Genomic DNA, 27,111 nt, shown 5'->3' on the forward strand with positions numbered 1-27,111 from the left:
CATATCTAATATTATCATGTGCTACACTTTCCCATTTGTGATTGGCTCTCTCATATCACATATTATGTAATCTTTCCGCTCCATATCTAATATTCCGCTCCATTTCTAATATTATCATGTGCTACACTTTCCCATTTGTGATTGGCTCTCTAATATCACATATTATGTAATCTTTCCGCTCCATATCTAATATTCCGCTCCATATCTAATATTCCCGCTCCATATCTAATATTCCCGCTCCATATCTAATATTATCATGTGCTACACTTTCCCATTTGTGATTGGCTCTCTCATATCACATATTATGTAATCTTTCCCGCTCCATATCTAATATTCCCGCTCCATTTCTAATATTATCATGTGCTACACTTTCCCATTTGTGATTGGCTCTCTAATATCACATATTATGTAATCTTTCCCGCTCCATATCTAATATTCCCGCTCCATATCTAATATCATCATGTGTATTCCCATTTGTGATTGGCTCATAATGATATCACAATGTAATATTTTTTCATACTTCTCACATTTGAAATATAACCATCTTAAAAAGTATCAAAAAAAAAACTTACCCCAGTAAAATGGAAGAGTCCAGTTCTGGAATGCTCATCAGCACATGAACTTCACATGGCCTTGTTTATAATAAACAGTTGAATCTGAAACACAAGTCAAGACCTTGGTATTTGTGTAAAACAAGATAAAACACAGACCCTTGAGAAAAGAGGGTCTTTGGTATATAGAGTAGGCCTATTAACTATTATCATGATTATATGCTTGGGATTTAATTTACACTTTGTGAGTAAGAAATAGAAAGGTTACTTACCAAAACAGATGTTTCAGAAGGTCAATTATAGATGTCCCTGAAATGGTCAGTCATAGATCATCCATTCCTCAGAAGTTGTGTTTGTTTTAAAAAACTAGAAACTTTTCTTAATTAGAACATGATTTGCATAAATTATTTGCATTACATAACTTTCTAATTACATCAGGATTCGCATTAAGTATTTCCTTCTTTTTCATCATGTGACATTGGCAATTTGGCATGGCATAATTGACCAATAATGAACCGCAATACATAGAAAATAAGCTAGAATACACCAGGGAGATTATACCGTAATTGACAGAAATTAAGCCACTCCTTCTACACAACTGGGAGATTATACTGTATTACACAGAAAATAAGCCACCACTTAGAATTGCTGATACATAACCCTACACACTAACCCCTACCGGAACCCTACACCTGTTTTGTACCCACAGACACAACCAGAAACCCCAGACACTAACCCCTACCTAAACCTGTTTTGTTCCCCCTCTGTCACACAGACATAAACCAGTACTCTAGATACTAACCCCTACATGAACCCACACTGACCTGAACCCAACCCCAAGTTCTTAACCCTAAACAGAAACTCCCTACCCCCTCTTTCTATCATACACACACAATCATGCTACAAAACTCTACAGCCCTCATTGCCCCTAATTACTGAGTGCTACAAAACACCCTGGAGTTCTGTGACATTTTGAAGTTTTCAGTATTTTACCTCTAATATGAAATAAAACTATTGTACACCATGTAATTACGAAATGCTACAAAACACTCCGTAACATTATGAAGTTTTCAGTACTTTACATCTGTATTACATGAGACTCTGTTTGCTACAAAATGACTGAAACATACAAAACACTACAATACACTAGTGCGGTAATTACTGAATACTACAAAACACTCCGTGACATTTTGAAGTATTCAGTATTTTACATGTAGCAAACTTCAATATAGTATACTGTTATAACCTGAATGCTACAAATAACTACAACATCATTCACTGTTCCTTAACCGAGTGCTACAAAAAGCCACAGCTATTGCTATGGTTGCGTTAAATTACTGAACACCACAAAATACTACAAAGGGATCAAGTGGAGCTTTTTGGAGTGTTCAGGACGGTTAGGGTTAATATGCGATGGATGATTAGCAGGTATGAAAGAAAATCTGCAAGAGTTTGAGTCTTTTCATGGTCAAGGATGCAAATGGACAGAATTGCAACAATAGAATGTCAAGGGTCTTAAAACACAAAATTTTGTTTACTTCTGCGAATATGGCTCCCAAAAGTAGTGTGTAGACACGACTGTGATTTGTAGCTCAACTGAAACTGAACATCATCATTGTGTCATTTTGAGTTCCAGTAAAAAATAAACTAAACACAGCTGAATTAAAAAGTCTCCAGTAGTTCCGTTCCCATTTAATCGGAGTCTGATGAGTTTATGGCAAGATAATTTGTATTTAATAATTTTCTATACACTTTCCTTCGAAGGTTGATACCAAATTTGATATCAAAAGTTTAATCATCGTGAGCATAGGAGCCGTTGTTTGGAAATTTGTGCAATTACGAATTGACCACGCAAAAGTCAGTGCATGTATCAGCTTATTATGTGGCCTGAAGCAACCCGCACAGGAATCATTGTAAACTTGCTCTGCGCACAATTGAAAGAGAGCGGGTATTTGATTTGCATTTTGACATGCATGGGTAAACCTTTAACCTGCCGGCCTATTCGGCGGCATAATTCTTGGCACTCACGCTAGTTCCGCTACATGATGCAATCCCCTATGTCATTTTAAAAATTGCACAAAATTTCTAAACAAAGGTTCCTCTGCTCACGATGATTAAACTTTTGATATCAAATTTGGTATCAACCTTCGAAGGAAAGTACATAGAAAATTATTATAAAAATGATTTTGCCATAAACTCATCAGACTCTGAGTAAATGGGGATGGAACTACTGGAGACTTTTTAATTTGGCTGTGTTTATATGAAGAGCTTTGTTGCAAAACCCCTTACATCCACTTGAGCAATTTTGAGAAAACATCAAAAATCATCAAAAAAAGTACTGATATAAGGGGGTTTCCCCTCAAAAAGCTGCTGAATTAGTCAAAATGTGGTATACCACATTTGAGACTAATTCTGCAGTTTTTTGACGATTTCTATGGTAATATGTACCGATTTGGAACGTTTAATTTCAATATGTTAATGAGAAAAATATGAGCTTGGGGATGAGGCTGTCAATCAGGTCACCCACCTTTAAAAGGGCTCGGATAGCGGTGTTTTCACATATTTTTTGTGGGACCTTGAATATTAAGAATATCCTTCTGATATCAAATAATTTTGATTTTTTGAAATTATAATCTACACATTTGATGGCCATTTTTAAAAGCTAACGTTCAGGACTTCCTCGAAGTAAGTTGTATAGTAATGATATGTTTCCAAAAACACCCAAAAAATGTAGGTCTTTTGGGGAAAAAACATGTATATCTTCATTGGTCGGCTTTTCATCCCAGCTACATACACTTTAAGTACATATCATCATTAGATTTAAAGTTTACTTCGAGGACCTTTTAAAAATATACAAAATATCAAACTTTAATAATTTGCCATAAAATTTGTATTATTTCGCAAATTTCAAGAAATGAAAATTATTTGATATCAGAAGGACATACCTCGTATTCTGAATGCAATTCAATATGTCTGATGTGCTCACAGGTCCCATTCCCACACAAAATACTGTGCAAACATCGCTATCAGATTCCTTAAATTTTGACAGAGGAACAATGGAATTAAACAAATTTGAGGAACCCTATTTCTAGTTTAGGATCTACAATGTACATTTGTAACATGATGAGTGTTTTAATAGCGATGAATGGACTCACACATGCATGATAATTTTTTCCAATTAATATCATAATATATGATATCATAATATCATAATATTTGCCATTTGGCCATGTCCTTTTTAATTAATAGTAGCTTCAAAAACTCTTAGTTCAAAAATGCCAACCATTTTCTCTATCAAATTCAGTCTGACTTGATTATAAATGATATTTTTGTTACCGTACAAATGCAATACGCATTTGGTAACAGCGTTGGAAATAGCTGGTATCGCGTAGCAAAATGCTACACAATTTTATGAATTTGCACACAATTTTGGAGTTGAGCAGCATTTTTATGCCATAGACTTTATATACACACTGAAGTATGTGAATGTACCAAGAGAAAGTAATGAAAGCAAATTTTGCTACACATAAAAAATGCTATTCTAACACTGTTTGGTAATACCAGGGATAAGAAATTTTGGTACACATTGACTTCCGGATCCACTTATTGATGTGAACAGGAATTTCATTAACTTAATTGAATAAAGACAAGAAATTACCATTATGCGTATACCAAAAACTATGCAAATTACAATTTCTGTATTGTCTCCCGTTATTTTTCCCATTGCTATAGAAACCAGTTGCTAGGCACACATATGTATTGTACATGTCATTGATAGTCATTTTAGATATCAATTATTTTCTTAGAAGCACAATTTTATTAGCAGATAGCACAGCTTCCCTAGATACCAGAAAAATGTGGCACTACATGTACATGTAATTGGTTGAGATTAAAATATTAAATTATCCTGCTTTGCCAAATGAAACATAGATGAATGATTCTATCTAATCCTAACTGGCAATGTTAAATTTTAATATTTGGCCACATTTTTGGAAATGCGGACCCAAATACAGGAGCTAAATGGCCCCTGGCCCTCATTTAATTCCTAGCTTGCCTACATATATAATTCCGGTGGTGGTTACCACATTTTTGTTCACACCATCTAAGCCAAACATATCTCAGGCATTAAATTTGGCTGGTAATTAGAACAATTATGAGCTTTCTTTTGATACCAAAATCTCAGTTTTAACAGGATCTGTGGTTTTAAAGAGGACAAATAAGGGATGAGGCTGTCAGTCGGGTCACACACCTTTAAATGTTGATAAAGATCTTCAGTCACTGGACGTTTTGAGACAAATACTTACCAGGGTTGTCACCAGGGCCAAAAAAGTACTGGTTTAAATATTGAAGGTGAAGCAAAGCGAGCGAAGCTCTCGTGCGAGCACTATATTTTAATGAACACTAGGGATTGGGCAATAGGCTTTGAGGGTACCACCCCCAAAAAAAAAATTCTTTTGCTCTTTTTATGAAATATCTACTTCTGGAAATGTAAAAAATTAAAATAATTTTTTTATTTATTTATTTATTTATTTTTTTTGTGAGTGCTGGACGGCCCCGTCCAGCACCGTCCAGCGTAGTGACAACCCTGATATGTGATAAGATGAAACCAGAAAAGCTTTAATTACGCTATTGAACATTCATCAAATACCCTCTGGGATCTTAATTGGTATCATGAAATGCTAAAATAATAAAAGGATATTTCATGTGTACAGAATTTTAAACGAAAATAATGTATTTTTCAGAATCAAACACTCAATAATTTAATTAAATTGCAACATTATCGACTAGACGGCGGGGATTTCAAATTAAAGCTCAATAAACCAAAATCACTAAAGCCAATTATATCTAAATTTCCCCAATTTCATTTCACATGGATACAAAAAAAATGATACGTAATCCGGAGATGAAGCTCTTGATGTAATTCTAGTTGCTTGTACAAGTTTTAAATTGCATTTAGTCTGTTTCCAGAAATGTCACTGTCACTGATGTGTTAACCCCGTCTCTGAGTTGATCAGTTGATGGTGTAAAAATGGTAAAAATTTATATAATCAGGGACTGTCTTTTGGAATTTGCAGGAGAACAATAAATAGCTCTTCTGGAGCCTTCAAAGGAGAGCTGTTTAAAGCATTTACAATAGAATGTAAGGAGAGAATGGTCAACTAAGGAGAGATAAAAATCACTCTCCTATATCAGATTAAAGGAGAGCAGTAGAGAGTGATTGCTCTCGCTTTCCTCAAAAGGCAAAAAGGCAGTCCCTGCATGTTGAGGATGAAATGTAGATTTCTTAATAGTGGTTTTGCAAATTTTAATCGAATTTTAAACATTTACATATGTGTGTACTGTGTATGTGTGTGTATTTTTGGCGATCTACATTTTAATGATTATGATGATATCAATACAAATACTAGTACAAACATGACTAATATTGTTAGTTCAGTGCATTTGTAGATCTACGTATTACATTGTACATGTACATGTGGATAATTGTATGTGTAAAATATTTAAAAAATACTCTTGAACTTCAAAGCTGTAAATAATTCTTTTGCCATGATTAAAATAACATGTCACTTGGCTTCCCAGACAAACTTGATACTTTTAGTGAGTGTGTATTTCATGTTATCAGCTAAGCAAACCTGCTTGTAGTCGGAAGGAACCAACGACTGCTAAACCAGGTTAAAACTCATGGGTCATCTAATAATGGGTCATGATGCCTAGAGCTGGGGGTACTACACCCCTACCCAATTTTGTGCCTATTTTTGCATTTTTCTAAAAAATTATAGAGCATTGGTGACAAGTAAGATATGTATATTATAGGGGCAAGGACTACAACTGCTACACTGGGAATTTTATTTCAGCACAGGCAACAGTTGTGGAGTTAGTCAAAAATGAGGGAAACCCAATATTTGATCAATAAATCAATAACTACTTGCCTATGAGTTGCTGAATTTTCAGTGCAGTAGTTGTAGTCCTTGCCCCTATAATATACATATCTTACTTGTCACCAATGCGCTATAATTTTTGAGAAAAATGCAAAAATAAGCAAAACATTGGCTACGGGTGTTATAGGTGTAGTACCCCCTTAACCAATGCATGTATTAATTAAAAATGTTAAAAAGCACAGTGATTTATAGTACGGTAAGATTGAAATTAATAAACTGGGAAGCTACATGTAGAACACAATTTGTAGGAATTCTCTACCACTGTGGCCCAAGATGCATCAGTCAGAGACGCAGCGCTATACATCACGCTTACATAACCATCTCAACCAGGATCAGCTCCCAGACTTTTTAACAGGTAGACCGGGGCCCATTGGTAGTACTGTAGTTCCTTGTCTAGTGGTAAGGGCAGCTTGAGAATGAGTGTTTTTAGAAGTGACTGGCATCTGGGGGTTGTTAAGTAAAAAAAATGCAATGATTTATAGTGTGCTACACACAGGCGCAACGCCTAAACTTTGATGCACAAGCGCAGCCTCGGCATGCTTTACAGGTTGCAGTCAACCACGCCCCACATCATTCCGTAAACCATTAAACAACAACTCAAGGACTTTGCTGACTTGAAAGCGTGCATCCTAGACATTCCACAATTGACTCTGCCAATCAGGGCTCGAAATAAGCAGGAGCAAGGGGCAAATTTACCCCTGCTGAAAGGCAAAATGCCCCTTGTTCTGAAACAGAACTGTGTGTATTTGTATAGACCAGGGGCAATATTTACACAAAAACACCCAAAATTGCTCCTGGATCTGAAATCCTTATTTCAAGCCCTGCTGCCAATGGAAGTGGAACCATTTTGGCTGGTTGGGAGAAAATAGATTCATGGGTGAATGTGCTAGCCATTGAAAATCTTGCTGTGAGTACGGTATATGACTCGCAGTTATATGTTGATCACAGACCCCGTCACAGACCTCGCCCTAGTAGGGTCCGATCCTATCTTTCTAGGGTCCGGCCCTAGAAACAGGGTTCGATTATATTATATAGGCGATGTTCTTATAATATTAGCATATGTTTACATTGTAAAATATTGCTATACAAGGTGATATTAGCAGGTTGTCCAAAATGGGGAGCATTTTGCTCCATGACACAAAATCGAACCCTGCCTAGAAAGATAGTTGTAACACAGACCTGTGGTTGTAAGTACTGCTGTAAGTGTTAAATATTTGATGGAAAATATAAGCTTGAGCTTAGCTCTTGCTGTCGTAAACATTGTACTTTTCTTGCTTCAGGACAGTGTTTTTTTCTTAAGTTAGGCGTGCAGCCTAACTTATTTCTTTCTTGCCATTTCTTTAAGTTAGGAGTTAGGCGTGCAGCCTAACTTATTTCTTTCTTGCCATTTCTTTGTTTCTTCTTCTTCTTCTTTCTCACAATTTGCTACTACTCCTACATCCTTGATCGGATTTCGACCAAACTCAGTCACAGGCAGTATTGGGTAGCTGGCTACAAAAGTTATGGGTTGTTTAACGTCAGAGGTCATCCAAGGGGTCACAGGGGTCAAATAAGGTCATTTTAACCAAAATTGCTACTCCTCCTACATATTGCATAGCATGGTCATGTTACTCATGCATATGAACAAACTTTACACCCTCTACGAAAGTTATGGGTTTGCAGATCAATTTGGGGTCATTAGAGGTCACGGGGTCAAAAATGAGGTCAGATTTTCAAAATGCTCCAATTGAGCTGAAAGTTGAATGCAATGATCCTTATCACATTCTTAACATTTTGAAAATATTTAAAAATTCATTTACGGTCATTAAGGGGTCATAAAGGGGTCAAAGGTCAAGATTTTCAAAATGCTCAAATTGGTCTGAAATTTAAACGCAATGAAGTTTATGACATTCTAAACATTTTAAAAATATTTTGAAATTCATTTAAGGGGTCATGAAGGGGTCAAAGGTCAAGATTTTCAAAATGCTCCTATTGAACTGAAATTTAAATGCGATGATCCTCATGACATTCTTAACATTTTAAAAATAATTTAAAAATTCATTCAAGGTCATAAAGGGGTCAAAGGTCAAGTTGGTCAAAATGCTCCAATTGAGCTGAAATTTAAATGTAATGATCCTTATGAAATTATAAACATGTTAAAATATTTTAAAATTCATTTAAGGTCAAGGGGGCCATATAGAGGTCGAAGGTCAAGTTTTCCAAATGGCAGCTTTCCACGATCAATGTATATTAAAATGGCAACTAATGATATGAATCAGTCTTATTAAAATTAATCTTATCCAGAGCAGTATTGCTGCTTGATCAGATTGTCACAATCATCCGCCTAACTTACCTCGTGCCCTTGCAAAGGGCACAGTTGTTTAGTTAAGTTAGGCGTGCAGCCTAACTTATTTTTTTCTTGCTGTTTGTTTCTTTCTTTCTTTAAGTTAGGCGTGCAGCCTAACTTATTTCTTTCTTGCCATTTCTTTCTTTCTTTCTTTCTTCTTCTTCTCACAATTTGCTACTACTTCCACATCCTTGATCGGATTTTGACCAAACTCAGTCACAAGCAGTATTGGGTAGCTGGCTACAAAAGTTATGGGTTGTTTAACGTCAGAGGTCATCCAAGAGGTCACAGGGGTCAAAAAAGGTCATTTGAACCTAAAATGCTCCGATTGAGCTGAAATTTAAATGCAACGATCCTTATGACATTCTAAACATGTTTAAAATATCTTAAAATTTATTTAAGGTCATTAAGGGGCCATAAAGGGGTCAGAGGTCTTGTTTTTCAAAATGCTCCAATTGAGCTGAAATTTAAATGCAATGATCCTTATGACATTCTAAACATTCTAAAAACATTTTAAAATTCATTTAAGGTCATTAAGGGGTCATAAAGGGGTCAAAGGTCAATTGTTCCAAAATGCTCCAATTGAGCTGAAATTTAAATGCAATGATCCTTATGACATTCTAAACATGTTGAAAATATTTTGAAATTCATTTAAGGTCATTAAGGGGCAATAGGGGGTCAAAGGTCAAGTTTTCAAAATGTTTCATTTGAGCTGAAATTTAAATGCAATGATCCTTATGACATTCTTAACATATTTTAAATATTTTAAAATTCATATAAGGTCATTAAGGGGGTCATACAGAGGTCAAAGATCAAGTTTTCAAAATGCCAGCTTTCAACGATGAAGGTATATGTATATTAAAACGGCAATTAATGAAACAGTCTTATTAAAATTAATACTATCCAGCACAGTGTTGCTGCTTGATCAGATCGTCACAGTCATCCGCCTAACTTACCTCGTGCCCTTGCAAAGGGCACAGTTGCTCTAGTTCTTTCTTTCTCACAATTGACTACTAGTGCTACATCCGTGATCGGATGTGGACCAAACGCATAGCCAAGCCGTATTGGGTAAGTGGCTACAAAAGTCTTAAAATGTTTTAATATCGGAGGTCATCCAGGGGTCACGGGGTCAAAAATGGTCATTTTTGCCTCATATGTGCCGCACCCCATTATAATTAGGGGCAAAACATGGAGACATCTAGTCTAGTGTTTTGATAAACAAGCAATGGTTCTGCTGTCTGTGCTTCAAAGCGTGTAAAACTTCGTCTGGATTCGTCTATTGCCAGGTGGTGAGTGCCGTGCATTCTCTAAATTCAGTATATTTCCATCGTCAACCGTGTGGAAAATGTCATACGGCCGGGCGGTTTCACAAGTTGCCGGCTCTATCATACCAGTCGCTGCCTGGCTATTGCAGGTGCAATCCATACATCAAAACGTGTACATTTTGGCTATTCCAACTGCAATCCATACATCCTTCATTCAAGACATGACTGGAATCGTCCACACAGGGAGTGAATATTACAAATGGAGTCACCCATTGAGGTAGGCCCATTCGAAATTCACACGCCCTGTGTGGGAGATTCAGATAATGTCTTCGGAGAGGTTGTATGAATTTCAACTGGAACAGCCCAGTTGGGGTGTATGAAACCCCAAGTGGGCGATTCACACGAAACAAACTGAGGTATGTTCAGTTGCCAATTTTGTTACATATCTTGAGTGTAACTTGTGATGTGATGCCTGTATGCTAGATATAAACAGCTACATCATTTCCACTGATGGCTATAGGGTGTGGGTGGGTGTGTGTGTGTGTGGGGGGGGTGATATCTTGGCTAAAACTGCATCACGCCTTCCCATGATGCATTTATGAAAATCAATAATCCCACTATATAGTTTCTACAGATGACTTAATAATGGTGAATAAGGGGTGAGGGGTAAGTAAAATGTTGAAATATGACCGCATTAAACCACAAAGGTCATGTGAGGTCAAAGGTCAGGTCAAATTTGAAGTTGCTCCAATGAGGCTGTAAGTCGGGGAAAATGATCCCTGACACTTTGGGAGTATAAAACCACAAAGGTCAAGTGAGGTCAAAGGTCAGGTCAATTTTGAAGTTGCTCCAATTAGGCTGTAAGTCGGGAAAATGATCCCTGACACTTTGGGAGTATAAAACCACAAAGGTCATGTGAGGTCAAAGGTCAGGTCAAATTTGAAGTTGCTCCAATGAGGCTGTAAGTCGGGAAAATGATCCCTGACACTTTGGGAGTATAAAACCACAAAGGTCAAGTGAGGTCAAAGGTCAGGTCAATTTTGAAGTTGCTCCAATTAGGCTGTAAGTCGGGAAAATGATCCCTGACACTTTGGGAGTATAAAACCACAAAGGTCATGTGAGGTCAAAGGTCAGGTCAAATTTGAAGTTGCTCCAATGAGGGCTGTAAGTCGGGAAAATGATCCCTGACACTTTGGGGGTATAAAACCACAAAGGTCATGTGAGGTCAAAGGTCAGGTCAATTTTGAAGTTGCTCCAATTAGGGTGGAAGTCGGGGAAAATGATCCCTGACACTTTGGGAGTATAAAACCACAAAGGTCATGTGAGGTCAAAGGTCAGGTCAAATTACAAGTTGCTCCGATTGGGCTGTAACTCGGGGAAAATGATCCCTGACACTTGGGGAGTATAAAACCACAAAGGTCAAGTGAGGTCAAAGGTCAGGTCAAATTTGAAGTTGCTCCAATTAGGCTGTAAGTCGGGGAAAATGATCCCTGACACTTGGGGAGTATAAAACCACAAAGGTCATGTGAGGTCAAAGGTCAGGTCAAATTTAAAGCTGCTCCAATTGGGCTGTAAGTCGGGGAAATGATCCCTGACACTTTGGGAGTATAAAACCACAAAGGTCATGTGAGGTCAAAGGTCAGGTCAAATTACAAGTTGCTCCGATTGGGCTGTAACTCGGGGAAAATGATTCCTGACACTTGGGGAGTATAAAACCACAAAGGTCAAGTGAGGTCAAAGGTCAGGTCAAATTTGAAGTTGCTCCAATTAGGCTGTAAGTCGGGGAAAATGATCCCTGACACTTGGGGAGTATAAAACCACAAAGGTCATGTGAGGTCAAAGGTCAGGTCAAATTTAAAGTTGCTCCAATTGGGCTGTAAGTCGGGGAAATGATCCCTGACACTTGGGGAGTATAAAACCACAACGGTCATGTGAGGTCAAAGGTCAGGGCAAATTTGAAGTTGCTCCAATTGGGCTGTAAGTCGGGAGAAATGATCCCTGGGAAGTATTAAACCGCAAAGGTCATTTGAGGTCAAAGGTCAGGTCAAATTTAAAGTTGCTCTGATTGGGCTGCAATTCAGGGAAAATGATCCCTGACACTTGGGGAGTATGAAACCGCAAAGGTCATGTGAGGTCAAAGGTCAGGTCAAATTTAAAGTTGCTCGATCAGGCTGCAACTTGCGGCAAATGATCCCTAACACTTGGGGAGTGTAAAACCGAAAAGGTCATCCGAGGTCAAATTTAACGTTGCGCAGAATATGAAACCGAAAAGGTCAACCGAAGACAAAGGTCGGGTCAAATTTAACGTTGCACAGTATTGCTGCGTGATGATGTCATCACAGTCATACGCCTAATCTTACCTCGTGCCCTTGCAAAGGGCACAGTTGCTCTAGTTCTTTCTTTCTTTCTTACTTCTTCTTCTCACAATTGGCTACTACTTTCACAGCCTCGATCTGATTTCGACCAGATTCGGTCCCAAGCAGTATTGGGTAGCTGGCTACAAAAGTTATGGGTTGTTTAACGTCAGAGGTCATCCAAGGGGTCACAGGGGTCAAAAAAGGTCATTTTAACCGGAAATGCTCCAATTGAGCTGAAATTTAAATGCAATGATCCTTATGACATTCTAAACATGTTTCAAATATTTTTAAATTTATTTAAGGTCATTAAGGGGCCCATAAAGGGGTCAAAGGTCAAGTTTTTCAAAATGCTCCAATTGAGCTGAAATTTAAATGCAATGATCCTTATGACATTTGAAACATTAAAAAAATATTTTGAAATTCATATAAGGTCATTAAGGGGTCATAAAGGGGTCAAAGGTCAAGTTTTAAAAATGCTCCAATTGAGCTGAAATTTCAATGCAATGATCCTTATGACATTCTAAACATTTAAAAAATATTTTAAAATTCATTTAAGGTCATTAAGGGGCAATAAAGGGGTCAAAGGTCAAGTTTTCAAAATGCTTCAATTGAGCTGAAATTTAAATGCAATGATCCTTATGACATTCTTAACATGTTTTAAATATTTTAAAATTCATTTAAGGTCATTAAGGGGGTCATACAGAGGTCAAAGGTCAAGTTTTCAAAATGCCAGCTTTCCACGATTAAGGTTTATTAAAACGGCAATTAATGAAACAATCTTATTAAAATCATACTATTCAGCGCAGTGTTGTTGCTTGATCAAATCATCACAGTCATCCGCCTAACTTACCTCGTGCCCTTGCAAAGGGCACAGTTGCTCTAGTTTTTTTTCTTTTCATAATCCTATGTCACGCGACATGTCATGTGTAGATGTCAGAATAAAAAGAATTAATTCCAAATAAATTGCTGAAATTGAAAATTGTAATATGATATAAAAGCTAAAGTAGTGAGTTGCTTTTTCATTGGATTTGCCTAGCAAAATGCTTTATGTAATAATGAAGGTTCTTTTGGGAAATGCCCTTGGCATGTTTTGGACAGTAATTGAGTACAGTAGTACACTGATCAATATGTCTTTTGTTTGAAGCAAATTGGAGTAGTTTTCTTAATACAGCAGTGATTGTGTATCATTTGTTTTGCATGTGGATAGATGAGCATTTCTAATTAAGGCATTTGAGAAAAACAGGTGCATCTTACATGTTGAACGTTGAGAGCCAGAAAGCCTTAAGTCACAATACAAAGTGTTCCTTTTTCCTTTGTGAGATGTGGCTTTCTGGTTCTCAACCTCATCTTTAGCTCTGAAAATCCATGTTTTCAACCTTTTGAAAACTTTTGCAAATTTGGCAAGGGGTGGGGAATCTTGAATAGGGCTGTTAATTAGTAGGGTTTTAAATTGATTCCAAATTATAGGCAGAAGCAATCAGAAGCTTCTTTACACCAACAAGCCTAAAATAAGGTGTGAAATTCCTCTGATCGTGATGGCCTCACTGATGGTTTGTCACATCCAGCATTGAACCAGTGCTAATTTATTTTCAGTACTGTATCACTTTATTTGAGGGTCATGGTGAGAATTTTGTGCAAACTAGTCCGCAGCTCACATTATACCACAACAGTGATTATTAAACAAAGTCTGACTAAAAAGAGATTATATCCAAATCGTACCAACTTGGAATTGCCCTGTGCGGAAACGATAGATATTATCTGCCAATTTTGGTGTGTTGTTCATTTGCTGGCTTTTTTTGAGCAAGAGCTCGAAATCGAGTTCGAACAGTAGTTTGTGTCTGTATGTTTATGAGCATTTCAAAGGTTTACCCACTCGGTGTCTAGCTCCCATTTTTGCCACAAAATGTTACATGCAGACAGCACACTTTATTCAAAGTTTGCCAGGCACTTTTAAGCGAAATTATCCAGACTAGGGACCGGTACACTATATTTGCCATGCAAGCATACAAGCAAGGCCAAGTCAGTACTCTTTGGTCCCGGTCTTTGGTTCTGCCTCATTGAATTTTGTATTAATTACCGTTTATACAGGCAAAAGTAGGACAGGCTTGAAAATGCAAATAACTAACTCATACAATGGTACCATCACATGCCAGGCATTTTCACTTTTAAATGCTAGAGTGTGCTTGTATTTGATACAGATAACAATAATTTTCCATCAACTGGTGTAATAATGTGAAGAATTGATTGATGGCTTGATCAACATGTACAAGCTAGCCCATTTGTTAAAATGGCAGTCAACCACAGATTATAGAAGGAGGGAGATTGACAGGACTTTGCATATTGTGGTACAAGTTACATTATATTGTAACATTCAAATTCCATGAGGTTTTGGCTCGTAGATTACAAAATAATTTGTCTCAAAAGAAAGTGGAATGATCAGTATCGTCCTTATGTGATTTTTTTTCCGGCAGATTTGTGCTTGCGACCAAAATTGTTCATGACATCAAAAATATAAACATTGAAAATTTTTAATAAAAAAACAATACTTAAAATCAAAATTTTTTATTTTAACAAATTCACACAGTTTTCAGTAATTAAACTTTGTTGTCTTGAAATTTGTGCACAGGTCTTTTCTCTTTGCAGCTTTAACCCCCTTAACCCCCTGAGCACTACCTGCCGATGTAACATTGCCTCTGATTGGTCGATTACATGATATCTTCACTTTAATTTATACCAATCAGAATGGAGCTTTGCAAATAATTCACCCCAATTTTTTTTTGTGTTAAAATTATTCTAACAATGTTGCTGATTGGTCCAATTGATAATGAAAACTTCTCTTTGGCCAATTTGCAGGTAGTTCTCTTGGAGTTAAGCTAATTTGTTTGTAATATCTGACATGAACGTGAATTATGATATTAATCATCCATTCTGTTTGCTTTGTTTTTACATTACAGGATAACTCAGACATATCAGTGGGCTGCAACCATGTAAGTACAATATTACTTTCTCCTTTTGCATTGGAATTAGAACAAATTACTTTACAAGCTGTATCAAAATGATTGATTCCCAGCAGTTTTGATAGTTATTGAAAAGACTGGTTCTTCCAAATGCAATATTGGATCCCCTTAAAATGATAAAATGACCAGACCATAAATCTATTGTATATGACTGTTTATGACATTAATCAACAAATTATGCAGATCCTATGTTGCATTTTGATGTGGCAGTCATGTCCATAATCACTGGAAACTGATGTGTACCAATCATTTTCATACAGCCTGTACACCTGATCCGTGAACTTTGTCTTTTTTAAAGACAATTCTTGTTGTAACTAAGACCCTGTTTTTTAGGAAAAGAAAAATTTGTAATTTGATTTCAAACTAAAATTCAAATTGTGCAGAAGATTACCGTATAATTAATTGGAGTTGGTAGTTATAGTTGTTTACACTATCAGACTTAAATTGAAGTCATCTTCAGGGTAATTCTGTAATGATTTGTAATATTGATTTAACCGAGCCTGGTACGTATGAAAAACACAAATTAATTCTACTGAGGTTGTTTATATTAGCAATATAGATGTAATTGGATAGCATCATAAGTTGCATTCAATTTGACTAAATGATTCTCCTCAGTCCTGGGCAAAATTTGTTTTAGCAACTTTAAATTTGCAAGTTTTGAAGTTTCACTCAAATAGTATATTTGCCACTATAAAGTTTGACAGAAATCAAATGTTCCCTTATACGTCGTAGAAGTAGAAGTAACATTATTTAAAAACGGATTAACTGCCATAGCAATGGATGAATACAGTTTTGACTATATTGCCCTGCACTACAACGGTCGTGCGGTACCGATGCATTGAACCATAGATGTCAAAGAAATGCTAATCACTCGCACCTGTCAGATTAGTATCATTGAAAAGAGCGGTATTGTATTCAATCTATGATTGCAGACAGACACAGGTGATGAGTGCAACCTGCTTGTAGTACAGCGCGGTACATTCAAAAATTGTATTCATCCATTGCTATAGTAGTTAATCCAATGATGACGTCACTTCTACAGCGTATATCCCCTACCCCCTTTCCCCCCCTGTGACAAATTATGGTCAGTCCTTTATAAAGTAATTTAATGATCTCTAAGTCTTAACATGCTTTATAAATATATAAGAACATTTAGAATTTGGTAACTAAAACCTGAAGACTAAAGGTAACTTTACTTTGGAATTGGGGAAGAAACTGCTTTAAAGGGCACTGTCCTCATTTGACATACATGTAGGCCTACCCCTCCCTTCTGCAATTTCTGTAGATCCCATTTCTAGTTTTTCACCAGATCATCGTCAACTTGGGAATGGAAGTTCATGCCCTGAAGCGCAAACTTGTAAAGGCTGAATGAATCATAAGACTCTGACGACACATGTGGGATGTTGCTCTACAGATTTACCTTTGATAAAGAATTTCACTGACTGTATGCAGTATTTCAACAGTTCAATTTTAATGGTAAAATGTGTCAGTCTGAATAGACTTATTTTATAGGCAGAGTTTCCTTAAACACAATTTGCTAGAATTTTATATTCTTCTTCCTGGTGTAATAATTGTAGTATGTGTTACAGAAAAAAACTTCTGGGTAGTGGGTACCACTCACTCACAGAATTTAGAGTAAACCACTCAATGTCAGGGCTGTCCCCCTCCCCCCCCTCAAAATGGTTTGTGATTCTCAAGGGTCTTGACATAGACTATTATATAATATTGGTAATTTGAAAGCATAAAATTGAATTAAACTAGCAAAAAAAATATCAATCAATCAATCTTTGCCAAAACAATGGCTGATTTTATACATACAAGGGAAAATAAATTCCCAAAATTTACAATTTGGCTGGGCGGTACAACAGGGTTTTCGTTACCTTTTTAAACGATTCAAATTTTAAGAAATTTTAAAAAACGAGGATCTTGCTCTTTTTCATCTTACCCTGATATCTGACCTACATGATTATAATTCCGGCCCAAATTCTTAACCTAAATCTAAACAACAACAAGGAATTTTAAAATGTCTCCGGGACTTGCACTCAGAAACCCATACAAATAACATTGTACAAAATATAAATCTTCCCAGCTGGGATCTGTTCCCTCAGTTATATTTGGGTAATCAAGCAAGACAATTAGAACAGGGACTGTTTATGGTACCTAATTAGAATGAGTTCCTTGTCCAGAAATTGATTGCTAATTGATTTAGAATGATCGCAAATAAAGAATCATGCTGTAATTTAACCTGGGGAGGGGGATGGGGGTTCTCAACTGTGGTTTGGGTGGGGAAATGTGGCTGTGACTCCAAAAATTACAAATTTAATGCAAAACAGACCCGAATTTTTTTGGCAAAATTTCATGAAATTGAGGGCCATCAGTAAACCAAAATGGCTTAAAATGCACCCCAAATCTACCGCACATCTCCATATCCTCATTTTCACTGAAAACCACCCCCTGGAATTTAACCATTGCAAAAATACTTGATATTAATCCTTGTTTTCTGTTGTTTGTTTTTGCTGACAGTTTCTGTGGGAGTACAAGTTGAATCTGACCAGGGATGCACGGTTTGACTCAGCCGCGTTTGAAGTATGCAAGGAAGATTTGATCAAGGTGAGATAGATAGGTGTGAAGAGTCATTACAGGGCTATTCCAGTTGACATTTACACTCCTTAGGGACGCACCATTTGATACTCAGGGGGGGGGGGTAGGAAGTTGGGGTCGGGGAAGAAATTGTTTTTCGCCTTGAAGGCGCTAATTTTTTTTTTTTCATCAAGGCGGAAGTTTTTTTTTTTTTAATTTCATGCATTATACACAGTTAGGTGGGGAAGGTTTTTTTTTTTTTAGTGTTCGTGGGGAAAGTTTTTTTTTTTGAAAAACTTCCTACCCCCACCCTGAGAATCTAATGGTGCGTCCCTTATGGAAGACATTACCTTAATCTCCCACACAGGGGGTGTCAATTTCAAACAAGGTTACCTAAATAGGTGACTCCATTTGAAATTTACACTCCTTGTGTGGAAGGTTAAAGTCATATCTTCCATATGGGGGTGTATGGATTTCAACTGGAATTGCTCATATCAATTGTCCTTGGGAGTTTTGTTTTAAGACAAGCTCGCTTTAAATGTCATGGTCATGGTTTCTGCTATCTACTGTTGTGGACACAGCTGAGAGGGAATGAATCTAGGTGCAAGCCTTGAAATAAGCGGGCGCGGGGAGCAAATTTGCTCTCGTAAAGCCACCAATTGCTCCTGGTCCTTGTACAATTCACATGAACCAGGAGCAATTTTCTAGAACAAATTGCTCCTGGTTACAGTTTTGCACTTGATGCAGTAGTGCTGGTATTATATGCAGAAAAGGATTACTATTTGTAAATTGGTTGTTGTAAAATCCCAGTGAACCAGGAGCAATGTTCAAAAACAAATTTCTCCTGGTTCCAGTCTGCTTATTTCAAGGCTTGTCTAGGTGAAGCCACTTAACAATGGGACAAGATACACAACATACAGTCAGGTTCACTTGATTCTCATGTTCAATGTGAGGGACATACATTTTAGGTAGGTGATTTTAAGGGAAAATGTTACCTGTTTGGCAAAGAAAGTTTCAAGTAGGCCTACATGCATGTTTTCATGTAGTATAGGTGGCACAAGATACAATGTTTTACCAAATTCATTTTTTCCAAAGAAACTTGCTCAAAATTCAGGCAGGAGAATTTAAATAGCAGGAATTTCTACTTTTTGTTGCCCAAATTTCTCTGTTTTTTTTTGTTTTTAAATTTTTTTATTATTTAATCCATTTTGTAGCATATTTGCCACATTTTACACGTTTTTGCCTGCTTTTTCAGAATTGTCCTACAGGTTTTATTTGAATCATGGAATTGTATTCTCACGCCTGTGTTTTTGTACATATTTTAAGCTTATAAATACTTACATGACTGGGTTTATTATTATATCAGTTAATTTATTTGATATCATCACTTTCAGCTGTGAAAGCACATTAACAAGCAAATTATAGCTAATGGGTTTCCAGTTAACAGGTGAATCTAGCACAGTGCATCTTGCGTGTGACTCATGCATAAATATGGTATTTTTTAAAAACAAATTATAATTTCTGAAAGAAAAGAAATTTTCAATCTGCTGCTGGAGATTCCTTGTGGTACAAATGTACATCATAATCTCGTAAAAATCGATTTAGGGATCGGATATCAACGTTTGCACAGTATTTTTTTGTGGGTCATGAGTGCACGTCAGACATATCGAATTGCATTCTGAATATGAGCAATTTTGGTTTTTTGACATTTTGACCTTTTCGTATTGACGATACACATTTTTTTTTAGGGGTTTGGGGAAAAAATGTATATTTTTAATACGAAAAGTCAAAATTTTCAAATGACTGTTGGCTTTTCCTCCCAGCAACATAAACTTTAATAAATATCATTAGATTTATAAATTTTACTTAGATGACTGTTAAATTAAAATAAAATTCTTATTCATTCTCCTATAACATTCTTATGCAATTCGATATATCTGATGTGCTCTTACAATGTAGGCTCAGGGGTGCAAATTATGATTTCTTCCTCAGGCGCAAGGTTTTTATAGGCTCAAGATTTCCTCAATCATACCATGATTGAAATAGCTTTATTCTGCACTTGAGAATGTCAACATAGCGTGTATTTTTAGAGCGACTCATTATGTTAAGTCTTTTGAGCTTGCAAAAAAGGCTTTACCAGTACTATGAGGACAATGTGCGTGCGTAGCGCGCAAAACAAATGGTATTTTACACTAGTTTGGGGTCAATTTTGGTGTGAGGCTCCTTTTTCCCATTTCCTCTAAATTTTTTGTCAGAGGAAGCACAACTTGTTCAGTGCTTTATGGTTCTTCTTTTTAAATTTCCACAATATTTTTCAGTTTGTCCTCTTCTCAGTGGCTAGTATTGATACACTGTAAAATCCTCATTGCTACCTCTCTATAAATTTCCTCAGATATGATTGCCGCCCCTCTGTATATTTCCTCAGATATTTGCCCTGTTTCCACCTGCCTTCACCCAACTTCTTTTTTCCTGTTAAATTACATTGAATACCTCCTATGGTATTCAATCCCATATCCCATTTCCATATTCTAACACCAACACCTTCCTCTATTTTGCTCTTATTCTTGAACAATAATGTGAATTCCTTCAAATTTTGCACAACCAGTACAGTGCCTTTAAAGATTTCCTCTCTTCCATTCAGTAGCTTCACTGCCTCACACCCTTCCCTATTATTTTGTACCTCACTCCTCTTCTTTTTCTTTCCTCTTTTCCCCCTTCTCCTCTTTTCTTTTCTTCTCTCTCCTCCTGTTTCCTCTCTTTCTTTTTTCTTCCCATGGCATTATTTCCTCAATTTTGACTCTCATTTCCTAGGAGCGGTGCTCCCCGCTCCCGCACAATTTGCATCCCTGCTTAGGCTCCACATAAAATACAGTGTAAAGGTGGGTAATCAACCCCTTAAATTTGCTAACAAATAGATCAAACAGGCACCAGTGAGGTCTCCTGTTTTGGTGGTCATTGATAATGTTTGGATCCTGACCATGCAGTCCCCAAAAGTGAGAACTAATTTCAGAAATACACAAGAGTCGGCATGAAATGTGCCACTCAACTTGAATGCATCTAAAAAGGAAAAAGACAAAGATGGGCAACGCATGCATGCTCACTGGCATTAGGTTTGCGGCAGAATTCAGGTCACCACTTGCTTATTGTCACTCCTCAGAGAAAAAAATCTGGTCTCTCTCTGTCTCTCCCCTTATTAATCTCTCTTGTTGCATTTTAGATTATGTCTACTCCCTATTCCAGAAAAATACAGCACTAATATTTTGGGATTAAAAAAATATTATCAAGTTCTGCCAAATGAAACATAGCCCAATCCTAATCCTTTAGTTAGTCCTAACTGGCAATAAAAGAAAAAAATCACTATTTTACTAATTTCTTGAAAAAAGAACCAAAAACATGCATTTTCGGCATATTTTCTGACAATCAAGTCACAAAAATCAAAGACTTGGAACAAGTCTAAGCATTCAAAATCTTGAGTATATGCATAAATTTTGCTATAATTTTTACTTTTTTGTTGATCTTTAATTAAATTATCGGTTATCAGAATGGAACACGTCTTTTCCAAAAATTAGACTGCATAAACTGAAATTAGTCTTGATACAAGTCTTTGGGCTTGATTGTCACAGCATACGAAAAACACCCTAAAAACGCATGTTTTTGGCCCTTATTTCCAAAAATTGACCAAATATTAAAATTTGACTTTTATTGCCAGTTAGGACTAACTAAAGGATTAGGATTTAGCTATGTTTCATTTTGCAAAACAGGATAATATTTTTTTAATCCCAGAAAATTAGTTCTGTATTTTTCTGGAATAGGGAGTAGTCACTCCTTACATATGTGTAGTCAAATACAATCTACTTTCAAGTCCCATTTTGAGAGCCCTGAGGGGAGAACTCGTCCAAATTCAATTCCAGTAAATGTGAGGTTTTGCTGGAATTGTTATTTTCTGTTTTGCAAGCTGTGTGATACGCTGCAAGAATTTTGGAATTACCGGTAGTAAATTTGCAAAAAATTGCAAAGGAATTTTGTTGAGAGAATCAGTTGCTGTGTACATATATTTTAAACAGTTGATATATCGATAATGATCAATAAATTTACTATCCAATATTAATATCGATATCGCCGATATCACTTACTGAAGAGTATTGAAAATTCAGGGAAAAGGACTGAAATTGAGCAATTGTCCTAAGTGATACATTTTTTTGTACAACTGGGGTCCTAAGGTGATGATATCCGACTACTGGGGTCCCAAGGAGAAAGACTTTCCATACCAGCAAAGAATGAAAAAATAAAAACTGATAGGAAATTGATTTTGATTTTAAAAATCAATATTGAGTGGCCAATATGTTTTTTTAAAATCCTGACATTGATGGTCCTTAGCATTATATGAGTGTTTGTTTGACTGACTGTATGTTTGGGGTGTCTATGTGTGCGTACGTGTTTGCCGACAAACGAGGACACACACAAGATTTTTCACCCTAAACTGTGGACCTACTTCCAACCGAGGACTGTCCTCGGTCTCAAACTGCTGCAAAAGCCCTCAAATGCATGCTAGATGCTTTAAATGCTATTTGCCTGAAACCGAGGACCACACATGTAAAAACTACCGTCCGCAGGGTGATGGCTAAAATTCCGTTTCGTATTATACACAAAAAAAATCCGCCATTTTAGTCCACGGTTAGGCGATGAGAACATCATACACACATCCTCGGTTAGATAGCAAAACACAATGTCCATGTTTGGAGGCAAACACAGACAGGGGTGTGTGGGGGGGTGTAGGGGTGTGTTTGCCGTCAAACACAGATGTTTTGATGAAACTTGACATTTCAGCCGTGGACGTTACTGCAACCGGGGACTGTCCCCATTTAGCTAAGATATGTGCAATTGACTGCAAACTGGTTAAAAATGCAGAATGCATCCCCTATTGTTGATATAAAAATCAGTCCCCAGTTGATAGGTTAAAATCCAACAAATTTTGTAATGTGTGCTTAAAATTGTAAATAACAGCAAAGATGGACACCCATATGAAAAATCTGTAATTGCAGAGGCACAGCAGTAAAAGAGAGTAAAAGATCAACATATTTTAGTCAATATAGCTTTTTTCTTCCATGGCAATAATACTGGCATCTACAACAAATAAAATAAAAGTTCAACAATTACGCATCATTTCATTCCTGGCTATGCAACATGAATGGCAAACCCCTAGGAGGGAGCTTGAGAAAACATCAATCAGTGTAAACTTGGCATTGTGTAGATGTAGTCATCAAAATAGTGTATTTCTATTTTGTACAAATGCAAAAATGTCCAGGCAATTGTGGAGACTGCTAGCACAGCAGGATCAGTATGAAGTGTCTATTGAGATATGTTTTTATGGAAGAAGAAAGGGGAAAAAGTGATACAACAGGTTGTAGTTTACACATCGCATAAAATCGGAAAATAAATTGCGACATCGTGGCTGGACCTTCAGAATGCTTAAGCCTTCCTTAAAATTTTAAATTTGTTATTCTGTACTCAAAATGCTGAAATAATACTAGTAGTAGTAATAATTGTTGGGAAGGGTTTGGCTGTTTTTGGCTGTTTAACATGCAGTTCTATAGGAGGACATAAAGTCATAATTTCTTGAATTTGTGACTTTATGTCGAACTTTGCTCTGTTGACCTACAAACACAACAAATTTGGCTGATTCCATTTAGGTGCAAGTTGGGATATGTGTAAACATTACAAATATATGCCAAAAAATCAGGTTTGAAAAAAAATACCAATTTCATATTCTAAGATCGTACAATATGGCTTTACGGGTCAATCCTTCACAACATAATCAAGTGTGCACTCGAGTTGTACCATGTGCGAGGACACATATCCGCAAGCTTGTCTTCAACTATGACAACCAGTTCATCCGAGTGTCACTCGGAAGACACTCGGATGAACTGGTTGTCATATTTGAAGACTATTCGGTGAGTGAAGACCAGGGACTGATATTTATTGAGACAGAAATGTTTATCATGTTTCATATTGGAAATTTTCCCCATTTTATATCATAATATCCTGATCATGTGCACACATTGTGCAGGTTTTGATAACAAATGATAACAAGAAATATAAAACAAAAGGGAAATATGATTACTTCCTGGTAAATATAATTGGGGTTGGGTACTGCAGTATTATCTATAGATCTATATCATATTCATGAAGAGTAAACTGCATGTAACATCTGTACCATTGAATCTACCACAATATTAAATATATCATAAATTATACCGAAATTTCTCTCTAGTCTGAAGGGTCACTAGCCCAAAGGTTCTCTAGTCCGAGGGTTGCTAGCCCGAAAACCAAATTAAGTTCGGTAATCCGAAGGTTTTCTAGTCCGAATATAGAATAAGGGTTAGGGTTTAGTGTTAGGGTTAGTGTTAGGGTTAGGGTTAGTGAGCCTTATTCTATATTCGGACTAGAGAACCTTATTTATTATTTGGACTAGCGAACCCTCGGTCTAGAGAACCCATTATTTAGACTAGCGAACCTTTTTTAGAATTAAGACTAGCAAAATGGTAAATTACGTGTTCGGACTAGCGAACCTTGGTATTAAGAACACTTCGGACTAGAGAGTTGTCGCCAATTATACTACAACTTGGCATACACATAATGTTACTTGTTTCAGATGAAAAACAAAGTTGGAAATGTATATTTACACTGTAGAGGAAGTGGTGAATTATTTTTTAATGCAAACTATAATGTTTTAGCTAGGAGAAATGATATGCATCACAAAATTACTAATGACACACTTTATTTTCAGTTGTATCCACAAAAAAATCTAACCAATGAAAAAGATTTTAAGGTATGTGTGTTTGAAAAACATCAATTTTTCTACTCATCCATATTTTGGCATCTTACACAAATTTGCATTTGCTGGTATCAACCTTAAATCTGGTTCCATGGCTTCAAATACATTTCATATATACACATAATTATTAGAGAGATTGCGATTTCTAAACGCAGCATTCATTCATTCATTCATTCATTTATTTCCATATAAAAATATACAACTACATCAAAAATAAAGAAACACAATATGGCGGAAAAGGCATCGAACGTACGTGGAATCTGGAATCCTGTCACAGAAGAGTGATTTTGATTAGATTCCACGTACATGTACGGTCGATACGTACGTTTGGAAATCGTAATCGCTCTATTATTTAATTTAATGGCAGATGTGATTGGTTGAGAGCTGGTCAATAACAATTTCGGGCTACATTTTGTATTCCAGTTGAATCCTGGAAGACTTGACCTTAAACTTCCACACAGGGAGTGTGAATTTCAAATGGTGATTCCATTTGAAATCTACACTCCCTGTGTGGGAGATTTAAAGATCATGCCTTCCGTAGGGGGGGACTGTTGATTTCAACTGGAATAGCCTATTTTGTTACTTTCCGGCTGCTTTATACCGTGACGAGCGTGGGATATAAAAAAAGTAAAATGATTACATTTTTAATAATGTTACATCTTACATACGTATAGTTAGTATTTTCATAACATATAATCACTTCCAAGTTCAAGAATATGTGAACAGGGTTCATTAATTTGAGGACTCGCAGTTTATGCCCTTGACGCTGCATCAGATCATCATGTGCTCAATTCTATGAACCCCCATACATCTTCAGTTTATTTGTCAGTTCACAATATACACATGTATCTGCTGCTATGTACATCCACTCTTTGCAGATTATATTTCTCACAAGGTGATGGAATGAATATAAAGCTGATCTATTTTAGTTTCACTCCCATTATGAACCAAAATAGTCTCATCTCCAACTGCACAGTTCATTTTAAACATCCATTCAACAATCATACATGTAGATCAAAACTTTCACCTGAAATTGTGGAGTATGATGAGTGACATACAAACATATTGGGGTTGTAAGAATCAGTCGATTCAGTAATTCAGAAAAGAGTACATAGTGCAATATTGAACGCGACACAGGATTTAATAACACAATCCTCCCATAGACAGACGTGGGAATGAACTTTGAGCAGAACTTTTTGATACCATCTATAAGGCCATGCGTTTTGAGTTGGGCCAGTAAATAGGTGGAGATGTTACATGCGCGTGACATTTTAGGGTTCATCTTTTTAATTTTCTCAGTTAATATGCAGCATATGTAGTTGGTGTCAAATTAAAGCTTGTGATGAGACCAATACAGTAAACCTTAAAGAAGTTGTAAAGAGTCAAATATGGAACTTTTAAATATGTGGGGTGAAGCTAACTTTTTTTTTAAATTTGTCAAATTTTACATTTTTCCCTAAAATATTTGGTATTTTCAATTTATAACTCCTTAGTGTTACACCCTGTGCCATTTTAAAGTGCATTTTTGGATTCCTTGGTTCATTTGCAGCAAGAAAATGTATGTATACTTTTATATATGTTGGGTATAATATGTGAAAGATATCCATATCTAAACGAAAAAACATGCAATTTTCATCTCGCGAAAACATGTAACGCATTACCGGCCCAACTCAAAACGCATGGCCATATATCGTTTACAGCACTGGCAACATCTATAAAGTACAATTTTTGTTTGTTATGAAACAAAGTGTGGGGATACTCAGACCTATCAGTTGAGTTGGTAAAAAAATATTAAAAATTTTTGTTATCAAGTGCAACTTAAAGTTAATCATCATTGAAATGCTGTGTGAATCCGCCCGCGATACCCCACCAGATTTTTACCCACAATACAGGGGCGGATCCAGGAATTTTCAATAGAGGGGGCGCCAAGCCACCGCCGCGGCTCGGCGCCCACACAAAGTCAGGCGCCGCTCTGCAAAAATACACGAAATACACAGAATCAGGCGCCGATCTGCAAAAAATAGAGGGGGCGCACGCCGGGTGCGCCCCCCTCTAAATCCGCCCCTGCAATATACACTCTGTTCTGAATGTCTGAACTCCCTTTCATTTGTCCATACAGATGAGCATGTTTAAAATGCTAGTGTCTACAAAATAGGTGCCCGCTTTAAAATAAATCTCTATTAGGCTGAACAGATTTCCAAATTCTCAGTGAAATTCTAACCTTGCAGTTAAACCAGGGAT

General features: G+C 36.6%; 1 protein-coding gene across 1 annotated transcript in view; it reads left to right on the forward strand.

Annotated features, from left to right (window-relative positions):
• Nucleotides 1–27,111, forward strand: part of LOC140136036 (Golgi apparatus protein 1-like) — an 80,867-nt gene that overhangs the window by 13,417 nt on the left and 40,339 nt on the right. Inside the window, 2 exon segments of the mRNA XM_072157738.1 lie at nt 15,393–15,425; nt 17,979–18,065. Of these exon segments, the coding sequence (XP_072013839.1) occupies nt 15,393–15,425; nt 17,979–18,065 (120 nt within the window).

The sequence above is a fragment of the Amphiura filiformis genome, chromosome 16, assembly GCF_039555335.1.
Source record: "Amphiura filiformis chromosome 16, Afil_fr2py, whole genome shotgun sequence".
NCBI lineage: Eukaryota > Metazoa > Echinodermata > Ophiuroidea > Amphilepidida > Amphiuridae > Amphiura > Amphiura filiformis.